This window comes from Chlamydotis macqueenii, chromosome 27 (genome assembly GCF_036417535.1).
Source record: "Chlamydotis macqueenii isolate bChlMac1 chromosome 27, bChlMac1.mat, whole genome shotgun sequence".
NCBI lineage: Eukaryota > Metazoa > Chordata > Aves > Otidiformes > Otididae > Chlamydotis > Chlamydotis macqueenii.
In genome coordinates, this window is record NC_141582.1 from 3,723,240 (window position 1) to 3,740,297 (window position 17,058).

At 61.2% G+C, this 17,058-nt stretch overlaps 2 protein-coding genes and 1 long non-coding RNA gene across 4 annotated transcripts; 2 read left to right on the forward strand and 1 right to left on the reverse strand.

Annotated features, from left to right (window-relative positions):
• Window positions 1-1,463: 1,463 nt before the first annotated feature.
• On the forward strand, window positions 1,464-8,387 carry EIF4EBP1 (eukaryotic translation initiation factor 4E binding protein 1). The gene is made up of 3 exons (XM_086767893.1): window positions 1,464-1,677; window positions 6,470-6,640; window positions 7,980-8,387. Exons 1-3 carry the CDS (start codon window positions 1,530-1,532, stop codon window positions 8,009-8,011), a joined length of 351 nt encoding a protein of 116 aa, XP_086624019.1. The 5' UTR covers window positions 1,464-1,529; the 3' UTR covers window positions 8,012-8,387.
• LOC147597416 (uncharacterized) lies at window positions 2,089-4,316 on the forward strand. Its single transcript, XR_015261213.1, has 2 exons — window positions 2,089-2,439; window positions 3,595-4,316. It is a non-coding gene; the product is annotated as an uncharacterized LOC147597416 (long non-coding RNA).
• A 5,408-nt stretch (window positions 8,388-13,795) lies between the features above and the next one.
• Window positions 13,796-16,477, reverse strand: NODAL (nodal growth differentiation factor). Of its 2 annotated transcripts, XM_086767924.1 has the most exons (4): window positions 16,363-16,477; window positions 15,082-15,662; window positions 14,881-14,997; window positions 13,796-14,783 (listed from the first exon to the last, which is right to left on the reverse strand). In XM_086767924.1, the coding sequence occupies exons 1-4, from the start codon at window positions 16,436-16,438 to the stop codon at window positions 14,631-14,633; spliced, it is 927 nt and encodes a 308-aa protein (XP_086624050.1). In that variant the 5' UTR covers window positions 16,439-16,477; the 3' UTR covers window positions 13,796-14,630. The 2 variants fall into 2 exon arrangements, with proteins under 2 accessions (XP_086624050.1, XP_086624049.1); XM_086767923.1 differs by having other exon boundaries at window positions 14,881-15,662.
• Window positions 16,478-17,058: the final 581 nt, after the last annotated feature.

Here is a 17,058-nt window from a genome sequence, read left to right on the forward strand (position 1 = left end):
TGGTCCATTCTCTGGGAGGAGGAGGAGGAAATGGCAGTGGGCCTTGTTATTTGGCAGCGGGACGCCTGGCTGGGTTGGGGGTCACCGCTGATGTCACTCGGCACGGCCGGATATGTCCTTTTCCTGCCCCAGCGCCCGGTAATTGATTCAGCAGCCGGCGTGGGGCGAGGGCTGCCTGCCTGGCACCGCAGCCCACCCGGAGTCCCGGGGGACCCTGGGGAGCAGAATCCCCTGAAGGACCTCTCTCCATCCCCCAGCCTGGCAGGGGACCCCCACCCTGGGCACACAAACCCTGCCCCAGAGAAAGGGTTGGTGACCCCCAGCCCCCCGGGGCTGGACCGTGGCTCCGCAGGGATAAGGTTTTCTCCCCCGGGGGATGGGGCGGGGGTCGGGGGGCCGTGGGAGCTGGCGCAGCCCTGGCCGGCCGGGGTTACCCGAGCCATGCGTGGGTGGAAGCAGGCAGGGAAGGACGGAGGGCAGGGAAGGACGGAGGGAGGGCAGCCGGGCGCTGCTGGTTTGGCCATGGCCGGCTGCAGGCCCCGGGCCAGGGTCCGGCGCAATGCGCAGCAGCCGAGCTCCATCTGTTGGAGCCGGGTGATGGGTTTGGGGACAAAAGGGGCTGGCTGCGTCCCAGCAGGGCCTGGGCCGGGAGAGCAGCCCAGGCCCCTTCCAGGGACCGACAATGCCACAGCCTCAGCCGCCACCACAGTTCTCTAATGCGGGCGAAACGCCGCCAAAACCGTGCCGGTTTCCCAGGTTTCCCCCACCACCAGCAGTTGCCAGCTGAGCTCCTGGCACTCGTTACACGTGTGAGCGGGGTGCTCCCGCTGTGGGGAGTGGGCTTTGCTCCTGCCCCAGGCTGCTCGGGAGGCTTTGTACCAGGGGTCCCTCTGCGCTCCCCTTCTCTTTAAGTGTTCTAGTTAATGGCATTTTAAGCAAAAAAACCCTAATTTTTTTTCCAGTGCAGCGAGCCTCGGGCATCAGGGTGCGTCCCAGACCCCACTCGGGGCACGGCGTGGGGGGTGCCGGCCACGCGTGCAGACGCTGTGTGACGGCCCCCGGCCCCTCCCGCGTTTGCTCCCAGCCCCCCCCCCCCCGCTTCCCCTCCGGAGGTGGCAGCGCCATTTGGGACGGGGGTCTGCCACCCAGGCGGGCTGACATCTGTCCCCGCGGGGTTCGCACCGGGACCTCCCATAGCGGCCACCCCGGCTGCACGACCCGCCCGGGGCAGGTGGGGGCCGCTGAGCGGGGGAGGGGGCCGGGACCCCCGTGGGGAGGGGGCAGCGGGGCGGAGGCGGGGCGGAGGGGCACAGGGACCCGCCGTGCGCCAGGGCGGCCCCGCCCCGAGGAGACCCCGCCCATTTTCGACATAAACCCCGCCCCGTGCGCGGACCACGCCCCCTTCTCGATCCAAGCCCCGCCCCCGCGCTGTTTCCCGTCGCACCCCGCGGCGGAAGGGGCGTGTCCAGGCCCGGAAGTGGCGGGCAGGGCGGGCAGGGCGGCGGCAGCAGGGCCCCGGTCCCGGCGCCATGTCGGGCCGCTGCTGCCAGGGGCAGACGCCGAGTCGCGACATCCCCGGCCCGGGCAAACGCCTCGCCCTGCCCGACGGTGCCCCGCTGCCACCCGGCGACTACAGCACCACGCCGGGGGGCACTGTGTTCGGGACCACGCCGGGGGGTGAGCGGCGGGACGGGGCGGCGGGAGCGGGGCCGGCCGCTCCCCCTGCGGGGGGGAGCAGAGGCTGGAGCGGGGCCCCCGGGTGTGCGAGGGGCGGCCCCGGTTTTGCGGTGGGAAGCGGAGTGGGGAGGGGGGGGTCTCTTCCTGTGGGGAGCTGGGGGGCTCCTGGTGCGGGAGGGGGTGAGGGGGGAACGTGCAGGGAAAGGAAAGGCCGCTCCCCGCCTGTGCGGGGCTGTGCGGGGAGCGGTGGGGCCCCTTTGCCCGGGGGATGTGGGGGGGCTCTCGCTCGGCTGGGGATATGGAGGGGGGGCTCCCGCTTTGGCTGGGGGCTGTACGGGGAGTGGGGGGGCTCCCGCTTTGGCCGGGGGGGGGGGCTCTCATCCGCAGGCGCTGTGTGGGGAGGGTCCCCCGTTTTGGGGGGCAGCAGCCCGCTGGGCGTTCTCGCTTCAGGGCTGACTTGGGGTTGTCTTGCGGGGGCGAGCTGGGAGCCCCGCGTGCTGCCTGGGAGGGGTCCTCCCCTCCCCGGGCCGGGGTCGGGCTTAGCAGGGCCAGGCTTTTCCCTGGGAGCTTGGCCACTGCTGTGCGGGAAAACAGGGGAGCCGGGGGGCTTCCACCTTGGCAAGGGTGCCCCGGTGCCGCGAAACGGCGCCTGCCTGGCTGTCCGTGCTGAGAAACAAGGCTGCTGCTCCTGGGAGGCCTTGCAGGGAGCAAACCCGTCCTCCCGCTCGAGTTACTTATTAATTCTGATCTCTGATATTTGCAGTAAGTAAACCCTGGGGCCTTGGTTTGTTTTTTTTTTTTCCTTGTCCCACGTTGCTCCAGCTTCTGGAAGTGCAGGGCTCCTCTGCTGCAAAAAGGCCGTGGGTCGTTCCCCCCCTTTCCAACCCGTGGGTCGTTCCCCCCTTTTCTTGCAGGTGCTGTGGGGCAGCCCCGACAGCCGTGCCCTGTGTGGCTGCCCGGAGTGGTACCTCTTAGGGGCTTGATTCTCAAATAAGAATAAAATTATTGTGGGAGTTAGCTGTACCGCCTGCCCGCTCAGAGCGAAGGCAGCTGAGGGGGGCTGGGAGTTCGGAGCCTTTATCTCGGCTGTGCCTCGCGCGTCTTCCCCGAACGTTTATCTTGGCTGTGCCTCGTGTGCCTCCCGCCTCCGCCTGCAGCAGGGCCGAAAGGTGCGGCGCCGCCGGAGGGCCTGTCCAGCTGGAAGGTTTTGTGGGCAGGCTCCTTGCCTGAGCGCCTGCTTATCTGGGGCAGTTTGGCTTTCGAGACAAGCGGCCGCCGTTCCGGGTGGTGGCCCGGGCAGCAGAGCAGTTGTGTGTGTTTCCAGCTCCGGCAGCTGCCTGCGCTCCCGCTGATTAGCGCTTTGAGATCGTTTTTTTCCGTACCTGTGAGAATTCCGCCCCCCCCCGGCCCGTGCTGCTGCGTAACGGATCAGTGTGAGCAGCAGGAGTGAGGAGACTGCTTGAAGTCCAGCCGAAAGAGCAAACTACGTGGGAGGGGGTGGCTGGTGTTTTCGTCCCTCTATCAGGTCTCTATAAAACCTGATGTTTAAGGAGTTAAAATTCGGAGAGGAGGGGGAAGTCAGCATTGCTGACTCACTTGCTTTTTTTGTGTTTGTGCAGAAAAGCTTGGCTGGGGAGCTGAGGTTCTTGTGTTGTCCTTGCCATATGTTCTCTCTCCTTTGAAAGCAGCAAATAACTGAAGTGCTTAAATAGCACTGGCAGTAATTACGCCACGGAAGATAGAATGAGAATGACTCTCTCAGCTGTATCCGTGTGCTCTGAGCCACAATTAAATGAACAATTAACAGTGCTGCGCAGCGTAATGAGCCTCTCGGAGTTATCATCTCTGTTTGTCTCGCCGGAGAGTTAATGAACGTCTCGAGCGTGGAGGAGAAACGCAAATCATGTTTATTGTTAGGGCGTGCGCACCTGGCGATGGCCGCGTTGCTCCCGTGACCGTGCGTTGCTCCCGTGACCGCGTGGCGCTCCGGCCTGTCCCCAGCCTGTCTGAGGACAGCTCGTGACCTTCGGGCGTTCGGTTCGGCTGCTAAAGGAGGAATATTGAAATCTCCTGAAGGACGTGAGGGGGTGTTGGCCTGCCTTTGTGGTCACCGCTGCAGAGAATTCCTTGTCCTGCGCAGCCTGGAAGAGCTGTCGTGAAAACGTTACCAGTACGCTTCCCAGCAAACTCCCAGGTTAATGCGCTGAAGCGTCGCTTTGTGGATCGTGGGGCCAGGCCGACGCGCGCTTGCAGAGCTTCTCTGCTTCTTGGGCCGTGCTTGGGCTGACTGCTGCAAAAATAAATCATCTTGTCTTTCAGAACCGCTCACTTCAGGTCCTTCTGTTGAAAATGTGCTGTGTCTGTAGCCCACTGAAGAAAGCCTGAGGTTTCCTGCCAAGCAGGAGGTTAAATCTGGAAGAAAGAAGCAAATCAAGTCTGTCGTGCAAAACGTCTGACTCATTTCAGAGAAGAACTCAGGACTGTAGTGTCTGAAGTCATCCCTTTGGCCGCGGGCAGCGCGGGGGATGTGGGCGATGGAAGGAGGGCTTGGTGCCAGCGCCAGAACCCACAGCAGCCGTGCTGGGTGAGCGGAGGCTTTTGGAGAGGTGCTGCTCCGCAGCCGCGGAATGCCGAGTTGTGTGCATCTCACAGCCGAGGTTATTGGCGTGGAAAGAGGAGGGGAACGGTTGCTTTTCCAGTTGTCAGGGCCTTGTAGATCAGCTTTCTCGTTAGTGCCTTTGCTCTGGTCTGGCTTTGCTGCCGGTGGTGAAAACACAAGCTTTTCCTCGCTGCGCGCAGCACTGAGATGAAGTTCTTGAGCAGGTGGCTTTTGAGTCTCCAGAAGTGTTGAAGTGACGTATCTAAAATGCAGTTTGGGTAGAAGGGGCCCTTCTGAGGATGGCAGACAGTTGTCTTACCGAGCTCTAAAGCCCCCTCCCCCTAATCCCGGTAGCAGGGGCGCAGCACGGCCCGCTGTGGGACTGGTGTGAGCCAGCAGAGTTTTGCTGTGCTGTCTCAGCGTCGGTTTGGTGCCAGCAGCCAGAGGAAAGGACTTGATTTTCCTTTTTCAGCTACCTTCACAGATCTTGCTGGGCTCCGTGATCTCTCCGGAAGGGAAGAAATTCCTGCCAAGGGCACGTGCACGTTGTCTTTAAGAAAAGCCCCCGTGCGGTAGTGTCTGGGGACTCCCAGCAGCCTGATGCGTCACAAACCAAGGCGCTTGCGGTGAGCGGCGCAGGGTGGGTGGCGATGCACCGGTGCTCGCAGCGCCTGTCGCGGGAGGAGCTGCCTCCGGGGCTGCTGGCCGAGCCGCCGGGGCGGTGGCTCTTTCGGCGGGGACGGGATGGCCCCTAGAGTGGCACAGCTCACAGCGCCTGCGCTCCGTCAGGAACAGGGCGGCGGGGGTGTCGTTGGCAGGGAAGGAGCGAGGTGTTGTACTGGACGCGTCTTCAACCTAGTGTTTCGTCCTGGTGAAAGTTCGCAGTGAGTCAAATTCTCACCTAGACTGTCCAGGTTGCGCAGCAGAGGCGCTTGGGTATGGAAGCTGTGGTATCACCAGGGCTTTCGGGGAGCGGAGCGCTCCGGTGGGGTGTAGCCTTTCCTGCCGGACACGCGCTAAGCTCCCTTACGGCAGGAGGAGGGCTGCTCTTCACGCGGGTTTAGGCGTAGAAGGAGCCCGTTTATGGCCTCGGGCTGTGCCTGGTGACAGCCCAGGCCGGGTGTCCCGCTCCAGCTGTCTGCGGGGTGTCGGCTTTCCTCAGCTCTGGGCGGGTGACTGTCAGAGGAACGCAAACCGGCCTGCCAGCCTGAACTGTGCTCCTCATCCCGGGTACGTGTGCGGCAGTTCTAGGAAACCCCGTCCTGCTCTCTGTGAACCTCCCAGAAATTGGATACTCGATTCGCGGGCTCGTCGCCTGCCTTCTCGAATCCAGCGAACTGCTGGAGCGCGGCTCTCGGCTGGGTTGGATCTGCCCTTGGAGCTAGCGAAGCATTCAAATGCAAAATCCTTGAGTCAAGAGTGTTTCCAGGGTTTTGGGAACTCATTAGCAGAACTTCTCTTGAAACATGATATGCAGTAGTTGTCGTAGCTGTGCTTCAAAATAAAGTGAGTTTCGTGTTCCCGGAGAGATGTTAATGGGAGCTTGTTTCCCTGCATGTGTCTATTTTTTGGTTTTCAGGGAGTAGGCAAGGAGAAGTTGCCTTTCCCTCTTGCTGGAACGGGAGCAGAGCAGTAAGGGCCTGATCCAGAGAGGGACTTAGCAGGCTTGCACTTGGGGAAAGGAAAGAAACCTGATTTTCAGTGCTTTCTGGGTTAAGGCTGCGCTCTGTTTGGAGGGATCCCTTTTCTGCCTGTGGTTTTTGAGCTTTCGCCAATGCAATTCCTTTATAAGGAACAGGCTGTTCCGTCCAGCGGTATTCCTAGAAATCCACGCCTGGAGCCGAGCTCTGCCGCTCCCACGGAGCCTTGCTGTGGTGTGCTGCAGCTGCCTTGCTCCACGTAGGGCAGGGAGAGGAGGATGTGGTCTGGGTAGCCAGGAAAGCAGGCAGGCATTACGAGCGGTTACTTGGGTACCTGACTCTAATACTTTTTTTTTTTACTTTTTTTTTGGCAGATTCAGTGTTAATTGTGTCTGGCTTTCTTGTAAGCTAGCACAGAATGAGCAGAGTAAGTGCAAAATAATAAGTATCACTTCAAACGACTCCTGTTTTCCACATCTAGCTGTGAGGGTGGCCCAGGTGTACCCCGTGCATTCAAATGCTGCAAGCTGACAGCGGTGTTCTCGCCCTCCAGGTACCAGGATTATTTATGATCGTAAATTTTTGATGGAGTGCCGCAATTCTCCGGTTGCCAAAACGCCACCTTCTGACCTTCCGGACATTCCAGGTGTTACAAGCCCAAATGTGGAGGAGTTGAAGATCGAGAACAACCATGTCCAAAACTGTGATGAGAAAGTGAGCGCGGGTGAGTGCACAGGACAAAAACAAGCGTGGTGCTGGTTCCTGAAAACAGACGTTTACACGTGGGCTGGAGCCAGGAGGTCCCCATACGCTGTGGTCAATACTCTGATCACTTCTTGCAAAATTGCATTTTTCAATTAGTTAAATGCAATTTGTTATAATCACTTGATTCTCATTAATTTGGCATTTGGGAAACCTCTACTGCGTTAACAGTCCTGTGGGGAGTGAACGGGGGCAGCTGTTGCTGCCTCTCTATCCTGGACCATTTTGCAGCTGCTTCACACTTCTCAAAAAGATCGGATTACAATTCCAAGTAGGATTCCTCTGGGGTTTTTAGTATCAGCCAGAGTTGTAAATGCCTTCTGCCTTTTTTTTTTTTTTTTTTTTGACACCAAAGCTTCTGGTGTACAAGTGAGCTTAATTTCAGTGACTAGGATGTAATACCTGATCAATTATAACTCCTGTATCAGTGGTCCGGTGCCTGTCGCTGTCTTCAGCGGGTTCTGCGGGAGCGTGCAGGTGTGCGTAGGGAGCAAGGTGGAGTTGGTCAACAGGAGAACAGGTCACCGGCCACATTGTGCACGTAAACACCTAGCTAAAGGCACTGTAGTAGCAACATGAGTAAGTATTGCTCTTAAACAGGTTGGGTTTTTTTTTTTAAAGCTATGTGAGATTACTTCTTGAAGCAACCCGATACTGTGATTATTTATCTTCTCTCTAAAAATAAAGATCTGAATGCTCGCTACTTGCCTTCCACGCGCACTCTAAGCAAAATCTTTCCAGGGTCAATGTTGCTTAATGTTTTTTGTTCCACGCGGTTGTGACCTTTAGTGGCAGGCTGGATTCTCTGGCAAACTGAAATGCGCGCTGGGTGCCAGCTTGGTTGAGGCTCTTCCAAAGCAGCGTCCTCGGGAGCAGATCATCGCCGCTCGCGCTGGCATCCCGTTGACGGGCGCGAGCTGTGCTGCCGGCTGTTCAGATAATAAGTTGTGAAGTGTGCATTTGTGTCTTTGGTAACAGAAGTTTATACCAGCGAGTGTCATCAGCCTTATCCTTTATGTTCCTTTTTACCAGGAAATCCAGGGGTAGAAATAAATTATTTAAAGGGCAGCTCTACCTCTGCTCTTGTCTGTCTGCAGGTGAGATCTCCTCTGTGGACAAAGCTTACGTTTTGCTGGCACAAGGTGATTTTTCATCTCCAACCTGATGCCTGAATGCAGTTTTGAAGTGTGAACTGCCACATTTCTGAAGCACAGCTGACAGTTGTTCCTTCAGTAAAAGGTTTGCTATGTAATGTGGAACTTTGAGGACTCATTTCTGGGGTTTTTTTTCCCTCTTGACAGGTGAGGAAGAGCAGTTTGACATGGACATCTAAAGCATGTGCCCTGAGAGTGCTTATCCACTGAGGAACCAGGACCTTGTCTTGAGGATTCCCACCAGCCAGGCTTAAAAGTAGCCCATGCCTTGAGTGCCTTCCCGCTTCCGGGGAAAGGCAGTCTGTCCCTCCCGAGAGCGGGGCGCGTCCCGTTCCACGGACCGGGTCTCAGCCTCTCCACGCGGGTGCGATACACAAAGCGCCGCCCCTGCTGATGATGGGCCTTGGAGTGCCGGCGGAGACACTCTCAATGATTGGTTTTGTTTCCAGTTTTATGCTTTTGTTAATCATTTTAATACTGTAAAAGTGACAGAAATGCAATATAAGGGAGAAATAAAAATTGTTGAGTCTCCTCGTATGGAGATTAATGCAATAAGTATGGCTTCTGTCCTTTATTCGTTCCAGCAAGAAAAAACTACCCATCTGTTGCAGAAAAATCGATGGGGTGGTCCTGCATACGGCCTGGAGATAAACACCGTGCTCTTGGGTTTCCCCTGAAAAAAAAAAAGGGCTGAGATGCCCTAAGCTCTCTTGGGAAAACATCTGTGTGTGTCCCATGTGTGACGCCTGGTCGCTGCAGGAGGCTTGTGTGCTCTGCTGCCAGAAATAGCTAGCCAAAGCTGTCTGCTGCGCGTTTCCAGATGGTTCTTACGCAAGCTCGTGCTGCAGGTGTCGGAGCTCCTTTCCTACCATCCCCGGCGAGGGGCAGGCCTTGGTCACAGGTACGAGCTCGGGGCAGGCGCCTGCAGCTGAGCTCTGCGGAGGGCCCTGCACTCCGAGCTGCCTTCTCCTCCCCTGCCAGGGAAAAACCGAGCCCCCAGGTTCTGTGCTGCAGTTCCCTCCTGGCAGGACAGCAGATCTACTCCAGCATGCAAGTGAGTGCTTAACTGTATTTTCTGATGGGTTTGTTTTTTTTTTTTTTTTTTTTTTAATCCATGTTGAAACTTTCATGCTTCTTTACACATTTCTCCTTTTTGTAACTTGGTGGGCAGGGATTAAGACTTCACGTTGACCTTTGGAGAGGGAGGGTTCAACTGCTAGGTTAGAAATAAGTCTGTCTGGTTTGGAGAGGGAAACTTCCATCTGAGAAAGTAATTTTACTGTGACAGCGTTCAGCTTGAGCCCCTGGAGCAAGAATCTACGTTTTAAGTCTCAGCAGTTGAATAAAGCCGTCTCTAACATGCTGCCGCGTTACCGCTTTGAGGTGGTGCTGGTGGTTGAGGCATCTCCAAGAAGGAGAATGCATATTAGGAGCTGGCCTGAACCTCAGACTTCCTAAAAGACAATGAGTGTCTGTCCAGATCAGTCGTGGTAGATAGCATTTAAATATCTGCTAATTAACGGCAATTGTGGCATTATGAGATGCAAGCCTTTAATAATGAGTAACAGAAGAAACGGAGACAAAGCGCTTGCCGCAGATAAACTCGCATATTTTTAAGATAAGCTGAAGTGTTTCTTTGAAACCTTAATGGGAACAGATTCGGATTTATTGCCCTCGGGTGTCACTTTATCAGTCTTGCAGCTCCGTCCCAGCTGCTGGGTTGTGTTACGACGCGTTCAGAGAGGAGCTGTGCGGCTGCTGGAACGTGTGCTGTGACCTGCGGCTGCCGCTGCCTCCTCTCGCTTGCTAAATTAATATTTTTGGGTAGAAACGGCTCTCCTAGCTTGTCCTGTAGCTGACAGCGTTGTGTTCAGCCCTCCTGCTCCCGTCACCGCATGTCACAGCACGCTCCAGCTGTGGTTTTGGGGGGAGGCAGAAGAAGAGTAGATTTTACGGGACCTTAATTTGTCCAAAGCCGGTTACCTTAGGGTAGATTAAAAAAGCCATCGTGGAATTGTGGGGTGTTGGCAATAGTTGAGTCCGTGTGGTCAGAGCTGGGGCGCGTGTCCCTGCTCCGCCTTCACCAAAATATCCGTGGTTGTTGCCCGATCGTGGGTTCACGCTGGAAAAGTTGTGTTGATGTACGCCTTGGCAAATCGGTTTCCCTGGAAACGGAGCTCTGCACGCAGGACGGGGCTTTACCCCTCTTGCTCTCCAGAAACACCCTTCCGCCCCCGTAACATCCGCTTTATCTGTCTTTACAGGACTGAAAACGGCAGGGCTTTCTGTGCAGCAGCCGCGGGACAGCGGGCAGGGGCCGCGCGCTGCTGTTTGCGGAGCAGCCGTGAGATCTGGCGCTCGCTCTGTGCCCGCTCCCTTCACCGGGCAGCGTCCCGCTGCGTCGCCAGCAGCGAGGTTTCGATGGGGGGGGACGTGGAGCCGGTGACCCCGGTTGACCCTGGCCCCTAAGGGCATCCCAGCGCCTTTCTGGGGAGAAACGAGCTGATTTCAGCCTTGCTGCTTTTTCCGCTGAGTTTCTGACCCGCCGCGGCCCAGATGTGAGCGTTGGCCCCCTCGTGCTGTTGGGTTTTTATGTCAGTACAGAAGTGACCGCATGGTTTTTTTTGGTGTGTCAGCTATTGCAAGCAATGCTTTTAAATTCTGTTCCCTCCCGCCCCCCTGCTAGAGGGTAACAAGTGTTTAAGTGTTAAGTATTTTGCCTGTGCTTGCGACAGCTTTGCATTGGTATCTGCGTGCTTATGTAGATCTGGGGGGAGCATCAAAGCGCCAGGTGCCTCCGACAGCGATTCGGAGTCGATAATTCGGAGAGAGGGAGAGCACCCTGCGAAGCACCGGGCCAGGTGCGAGAGGGGTCCGGAGGGTCAGGGCTCCTGCTGGCTTCCCGGTACGGGGCCCTGGGGCCATGGGGACATCAGCGCGGTCGCTGCCGAAGCTGTGAACGCGTGACGCGGCGACGTGGCGCGCGGGTGCGTCTGCTGTGGTGCAATTCATCCCACGCCTGTGCATGGAACTCCTCCATCCGTGGCGCGGGTCTGGGCAGTCTCACATCCCCTGCCCCGGTCCTTTGCCCTTCGCCTCCCTCCCTTACACCCCCAGCCGGTGCCGCATCCTTCAGCTGGGGGTTTTCCATCCATCTCCTGCTCCCAGCTTGGCCGAGCCACGTGAGGAGCAGCTCAGCCTTTCCCAGGCAGATCCCTGCCGGAGCGGGGTTTGTTCCTCGCCCGACACTTGCACCAACAGGCGGAGGAGCTGCTTTTGGCACGGGCCGAGCCTCCCAAGGCCGCCCTTGCGTGCTCAGCGGGAGGGGATGCAGCTGTGGGTGGCTGCCTTGCACAGCTGGGATGCTCCGGGGAGGTCCGGGGGACAAGTGTTGGCTTGGTCATTGCATTTGCTGTCCCTGCCCCTTTTTGTCTCGAGCAGAGCAGCGTGGCCAGCGTCCCGGTCACGGGACGAACAGCTCTGGTCTGACCCAGGGAGTGCCTTAACCCACTGCGTGTACAAATATTACCCTGGGCCTTTGATAAGCCTCTCGCTCTGTTTGCTCTCCCTCGCTCTTTCCTTGCACGTCCAAAGTAAACCGTGCCGAACGTCCCGCCCTGACCGCATGTGGCTCGTCCCGAGGCGTGGGCACCCAGGCACGCGCTGGCCACGGCTCGCTGTGCGTACAGCGCGGCAGACGCTGGGGAGGGAGCGCGTGGGCTGCGGGGTCTGGCCCCACGCACGGCGAGGGAGGCTGGGAGGCAGGCAGGGTCGCGGCTCCTCATCCTCATCTCATGCAAGACCGCCACTTGCCTCCAAGTCTTGCAGCATTGGTGGGCAGCGCTCCCGTAAAACCCTGGGCACTTTCCCTATTGGAAACCCTTCCCTGCGTCGGGAAGGCTCCAACTTCCCTACACCGGCGTGGAAGGATGCTAATGCCGAGCCAGGCCTCCGAAAGCGGGGACCCTGCCAGCTCCCCAACACCTCTGGGAGGGCAGCGACGCTCTGCTGCCGTGCAAGAGCAGGGTCTGGCCGCGCGTGCCAGCCGGACCGTTCCCTGCCCGTGCAGCGGGGCGAAAGCCTCCGTGCCCCGTTCCCACCATCCCACCGCCCGTGCGGTGTCCCTGCCCCAGCAGCCTCCGGCCCCGCCGTGCCGAAGGGTCCCACGGCTCCCTGGGAGGGTGCTGAGCACTGGGCCGGGCTGTGCCTGTGGGAGGAGACCCCCGTGGCAAGGCTGGAACTGGCCCCCCGCTTTATGGTCCTGCGGGTCTGGGCTCCCTGTCACGCAGATGTGTATTGGGGCAGGAGAAGGGCCAGGCGCAGAGCTGCTCCGAGATTAGGTCTCCGCTCCCAGCCCAAGCCCAAGCCCTGCAAAGCCGGGCTGGCCAGCAGATCCCTCGCCTAAGCACCAGCTTTATTGTTGCCGTCCAGACTTTGATGTTTTCCTTACGGCCCTGGAATCCCAGCCTTTATTTTTCCACCCGTCTCTTCCCAGGGAACGGCTGCATGCCTGCCTCTGCCCCACGACAACTTTTGAACCCGCTGCTGGGGTTCAAACAGGCGTGATGGAGGGGCAGAGATCGGCGAGATACAGCGTCCGGCGGGGCGAGGGGCGCGGGGGCGCGGGAGAGGGAAACCTCCCGGCTTCACCGCCCGAGTGACAGGAGTTTTTGGAAGGGAGCAGCAGATCTGTGGAGAAAGAGGCAAAACCCATTTGATTTGATTCGATTTCAGCGAGAGGCCAGGTCGCCAGATTCCTCTGGGGGTCTGCCTCCTGCCAGGGGTTAGCCCCGCGCCCGCCTGCCCACCCTTGACAGCTCCTGCAAATGACCCTCTAATGACGGGATGGTCCCAGTGTGAAGCTGTCGGAAGATGTAAGCGGCCCGGGGGAGGGTCTGCTGGGGGACCAGACTGCTTTGTTTATCCGCCGGCCGGGATGTGGATTGGGATAATCAGGCTGGGCCGGGGATGTGGAGTCCGGGCTGCTGCTCCCAGGAGGGGAGGGATGGGGATGGCCCCTGTCCCACGCAGCCCCCTGGCCACCCGCTGCCTGCCCCAGCGCCCGCCGTCCCGCTCGTCCCCTCCGCCGCGCGTAGCTGGGGACCCGCAGTGGGACCCCACGCGGGAGCCGTGTCCCGTCCGCGGCCGTGGGAGGGGGCGGCTGTGACGCTGGGGGAGCCCAGGCCCACGGCCGGGGCTGACATGGGGTGAGGCTGCCAAACCCAGGGTCCAACCCTCGCTGCCCCAGGAGAGTCCCACGGTCAGTCCCGGGACACTCGAGACCCCGGGCATCGCCTGGGGCTGGGGGTCTCCTTTCACGTGGGGGACCCAAAGGAAAGCCATCGCACCGGCCGCTGTGCACGGCGTCAAAGCACGGCTGTCAGAGAACACGGCCCTTCCCCTTATCTCCGCGGGGCAAATAAAGGTGGAAAATCCAAATCCCCTTAGCCCTTCTCCTCAAGGGCTGCAGGTGCTTCCCCGCTTGCCCCCGAGCAGCCCCCTCAGGGTGGGAACAGCTCCTTCCTCACGTCGGCCAGCTTTCCCGCTCACCGAGCTGCTGAGCATCGTGCCCAGAGAAGCTGTGGGTGCCCCATCCCGGGAAGAGCTCCAGGCCAGGCTGGACTGGGCTTTGGTCTGGTGGGAGGTGTCCCTGCCCACGCCGGGGGTTTGGAACCAGGGGATTTTTAAGATCCCTTCCAACCCAAACCATTCCATGCCCCTCCGCACTGTTCGGGGGGACCCCCTCGCTCCAGCAAGTTCCCGCCACAGCCCACCCACTCTGGTGTCACCGGCCGGCCATGCCATATGGCTCGCCGGCAAAACCGCCGGTGCCAGGTGGTGACGGAGCGGGGAGAACCTCTGGGTGCAGCGGCTGCGCAGAGATGGGGGGGATTGCACCCTGACAGACCGTTCAACAGCGAAAACGGGCTGTGGAAATCAGCAGACTCTACCCGGCGTTTTTAATAGACATAATTTATTGATGAATTACATTTCCCTACCGCTGCATCCGGCGCGTGGTGGAAAAGCTTTGAGCAAAGCCGTGGTTTTGCAGCGCGTGTGCTGAGATGCTGAGGGCAGGTCGGAGGGTTAGGAGGGGCTCAGACCCCCCGAGGCTGCCGGTGGGGCTGCCTTGTGTCCAGGGGCACCTCGCTCACCCATGCAAACCCTCTCTGGCTCCCGGATCTGACCGAGTTTTAACAGAAATAGAATAGAAATCTCAAGATAAATGCCTAAACCCTGGGGGAGATTGAAATCCCAGGGGTGCAGACGCTCGGCGTGGCCGGACACTGGTGCTGCACGGTGCTGCCGAGAGCCCGTAGCTACCAGCGATTCCCATCGCAGGCAGAAGGAGCGTCGCAGTGGGCAGCGCGTCGCAGCGGGGAGCGATGCTGCCACGGCTCCAGCCCTGCGCCCCGGCTCCTGCCTCTGCCGCGCAGCGCCAGCCCCGGCTGTCCCGGCACACGCTGGCCGCCAGCGCCGCGGCTCCGGCTGAACGCAGCCGTCGGGCGCCCAGCACCCCGGCGCTGCAGCGGGGTGTCCGATGTCCGTCCCCGCGCAGAGCCCCGACCCGTCCACGCGCCGCAGCCACGCGGTGCTGCAGAGCTGCTGACGCCCGGGCACCCCGCTCCTCTCCCCTGGCACAGCCAGAGCTTCGCCGACCTGCGGGCACACGGGATTCGGAGGCGACGGGGGCTCAGCAACACCCTGGTCTGTGTGCTGGTCATGGGTTGGGCGGCTGGTCCTTGGGTCCCCTTTTGGGCAGAGATGTGCCCCGTCCCAGGAGGGGATGAGCTGGCCTCAGTTGCAGCCGCACTCCTCGATGATCATGTCCTCGTGGTGGCGGACGACGATCTCGCCCTTCTCGTAGTAGAGCATGGAGAGGGGACTCATCCGGACCGGGGAGCAGGCGGGGCAGGGCACCTGATTGGGCTTGTAGAGCTGCAGCAAACTCTGCGGGGAGACACGGGAAGGGCAAAGCGTCACCCGCTGCCGCGGGCCGGCGGGGCTGGGACGCGCGGGGGGAGCGGAGGCAGCCACCCCCTCTTACCTGGATGTAGGCGTGGTTGGTGGGCTTGAAGGTCTCGTCCACGGGCGAGGGACACTGCCCTTCGCAGCGGTAGGCGTTGTACTTTTTGGGGTAGACGATCCAGCTGCCCCAGCCGGTCTGCTCGAAGTCCACCATCATGTCCACCCTCCGGCACAAGGACCTGCCCTCCTCCCCCGGGACGGCAGCGGGAGCATCGCTCACCTTGATCCTCTGCTTCTCCTTCCTGTTCCTGCGGTGCCGGCGGGTCCCCGCGTCCTGGGAGCCGCTGTCACGCATGACGTGCTTGGAAGTCTCCGCTGTCCTGATGAGGCTGTGGTCTCCCGGAGACTTGTCCTTGGAGAAGACCAGCAGCAGGACTCTGTCCGCCACGTCCTGGGGCTCCCCGGGGCCAGCGTCACTCGAGGTGGGCGAGTGCGTCACGGCGGCGGCCAGGGCGGCCGACCCGCTTGCGTCCCACTGCTCCCTTCCCGTGGGATGGCGGTGCTCGGGGCCCACGGTTTGGTGGAGCCAGGAGCGGAGCAGGCTGGTGACCTCGAACACTTTCCAGGAGGCCTGGGTGGAAGAGGGGCTGCCAGCCACCGTCCCCAGGAAAAGCTGGTGGGCGCAAGCCTCACCGCCCCGGCACCTCCGCCGCTGGCTGTGGTAGATGTCCAGGGAGACGTCGCGGGCCGGGGAGAGGCCGGGCAGGCGGACACGGAGCTCAGCCAGGCTCACCTCCTGGCTGCTGGAGAGGGAGGACATGTCGAAGGAGAGCGCCCAGCGAGAGCCGTTCTGCAGGGAGCCTGAAACCCAAGGGGCACGGTGAGGGCACCGCCGGCTCTGCCAGGGAGGGCCAGCGCGTGAGGGGACGGTGCCCTCGTGTGCCGCGGGCCACGCTGCCTGCTGCCGGAGCCCGAGGGTGGGGGAAAGCAGCCGGATGCACCCCGAGCCTCGAGAGCACCCCAGCACCGCCAGCACGTCCCGCCCTGGCAGCTGGGAACGGGGGTGCTCCCGGGGACAGGGATGCTCGGGATGGAGTGTCCAGGAGCAGAGCTGGTCCCAGGACAGGGATGCTTGGGGACGGTGCAGGTCCAGGGACACTGCCAGTCCCGGGGACATGGTTGTCCAGGGAGAGTGCTGGTCCCAGGGAGAGGGATGCTCAGGGACAGCGTGGGTCCCAGGGACAATGCGTGTGCCGGGACAAGGATGCTCGGGGATGGTGCGGGTCCTGGGAAGAGGGATGCTCGGGGACAGTGCTAATCCTGGGGACAGTGCCGGTCTCGAGAGAGGGATGCTCAGGGTTAGTGAGGGTCCCGGGACAGGGATGCCTGGGGACAGCGTGGGTTCTGGGGACAGTGTGGATACAGGGGACAATGCGGGTGACGGGACAGGGATGCTCAGGGACAGTGCGGGTCCCGGGACAGGGATGCTCGGGCACGGCGCGGGTCCCGGGGGCAGTGCGGGTCCCAGGACAGGGATGCCCGGGGCCGCGGTCCCACTCACCGTGCGGGGAGAGGCTGACGGCAGCGGCGGCGGCGGCTCGGAGCGGGGCGGGCGGGGCGCGGAGCAGCTGCAGCATCAGCGGGGGACAGCGCGGCGAGGCGTGGGCAGGTGCGTGCGCGAGTGCGCGGGTGGGTGCGTGAGTGGGCGCGCGGACCGGTGCGCGGGTGGGCGCGCAGCCCAGGCGGAGCAGGGCGAGGGCGCAGAGCGCCAGCGCGGGTGCGCAGCGCAGCGGAGTCCGCATGGCTGCAGGGGCCGCCCGCAGCCGCCCTATTTGTACAGCAGCCCCGAGCACCGCCCCGGGCGGCCCCCGCAGCCCCCTCCCCGCCGCCCCGGGCCCCCCCTTCCCCCGCCCTCCCCTCTTCTCCCCGTCCCCCTTCCCACCCCTCCGTCCCTATCTCCCTCCTCCCTCCCCTCCATCCCCCACCTGCCCCCGCCACCCCTCCCCATCCCCACCTCTCCCGTTCTCTCTGTCCACCCCCCGGCCCCGTCCCTCGCTGCCTGCCCCCTCCATCTCTCCGCCTCTCCATCTCCCCGTCCCTCCTCATCCTCCCCGTCCCTCCCGGGCCGGTCCCCACCACCCGGTCCCTCCGGCCCTGCCCTGCCTGGACGGGGCGGGGGTCCGCCGCCCCCTCGCTGTGCGGGGACAGCGCTGTCCCCGGCGCCCTGCTCGGCCGGACCCTTGGGACCCCTGCGGAC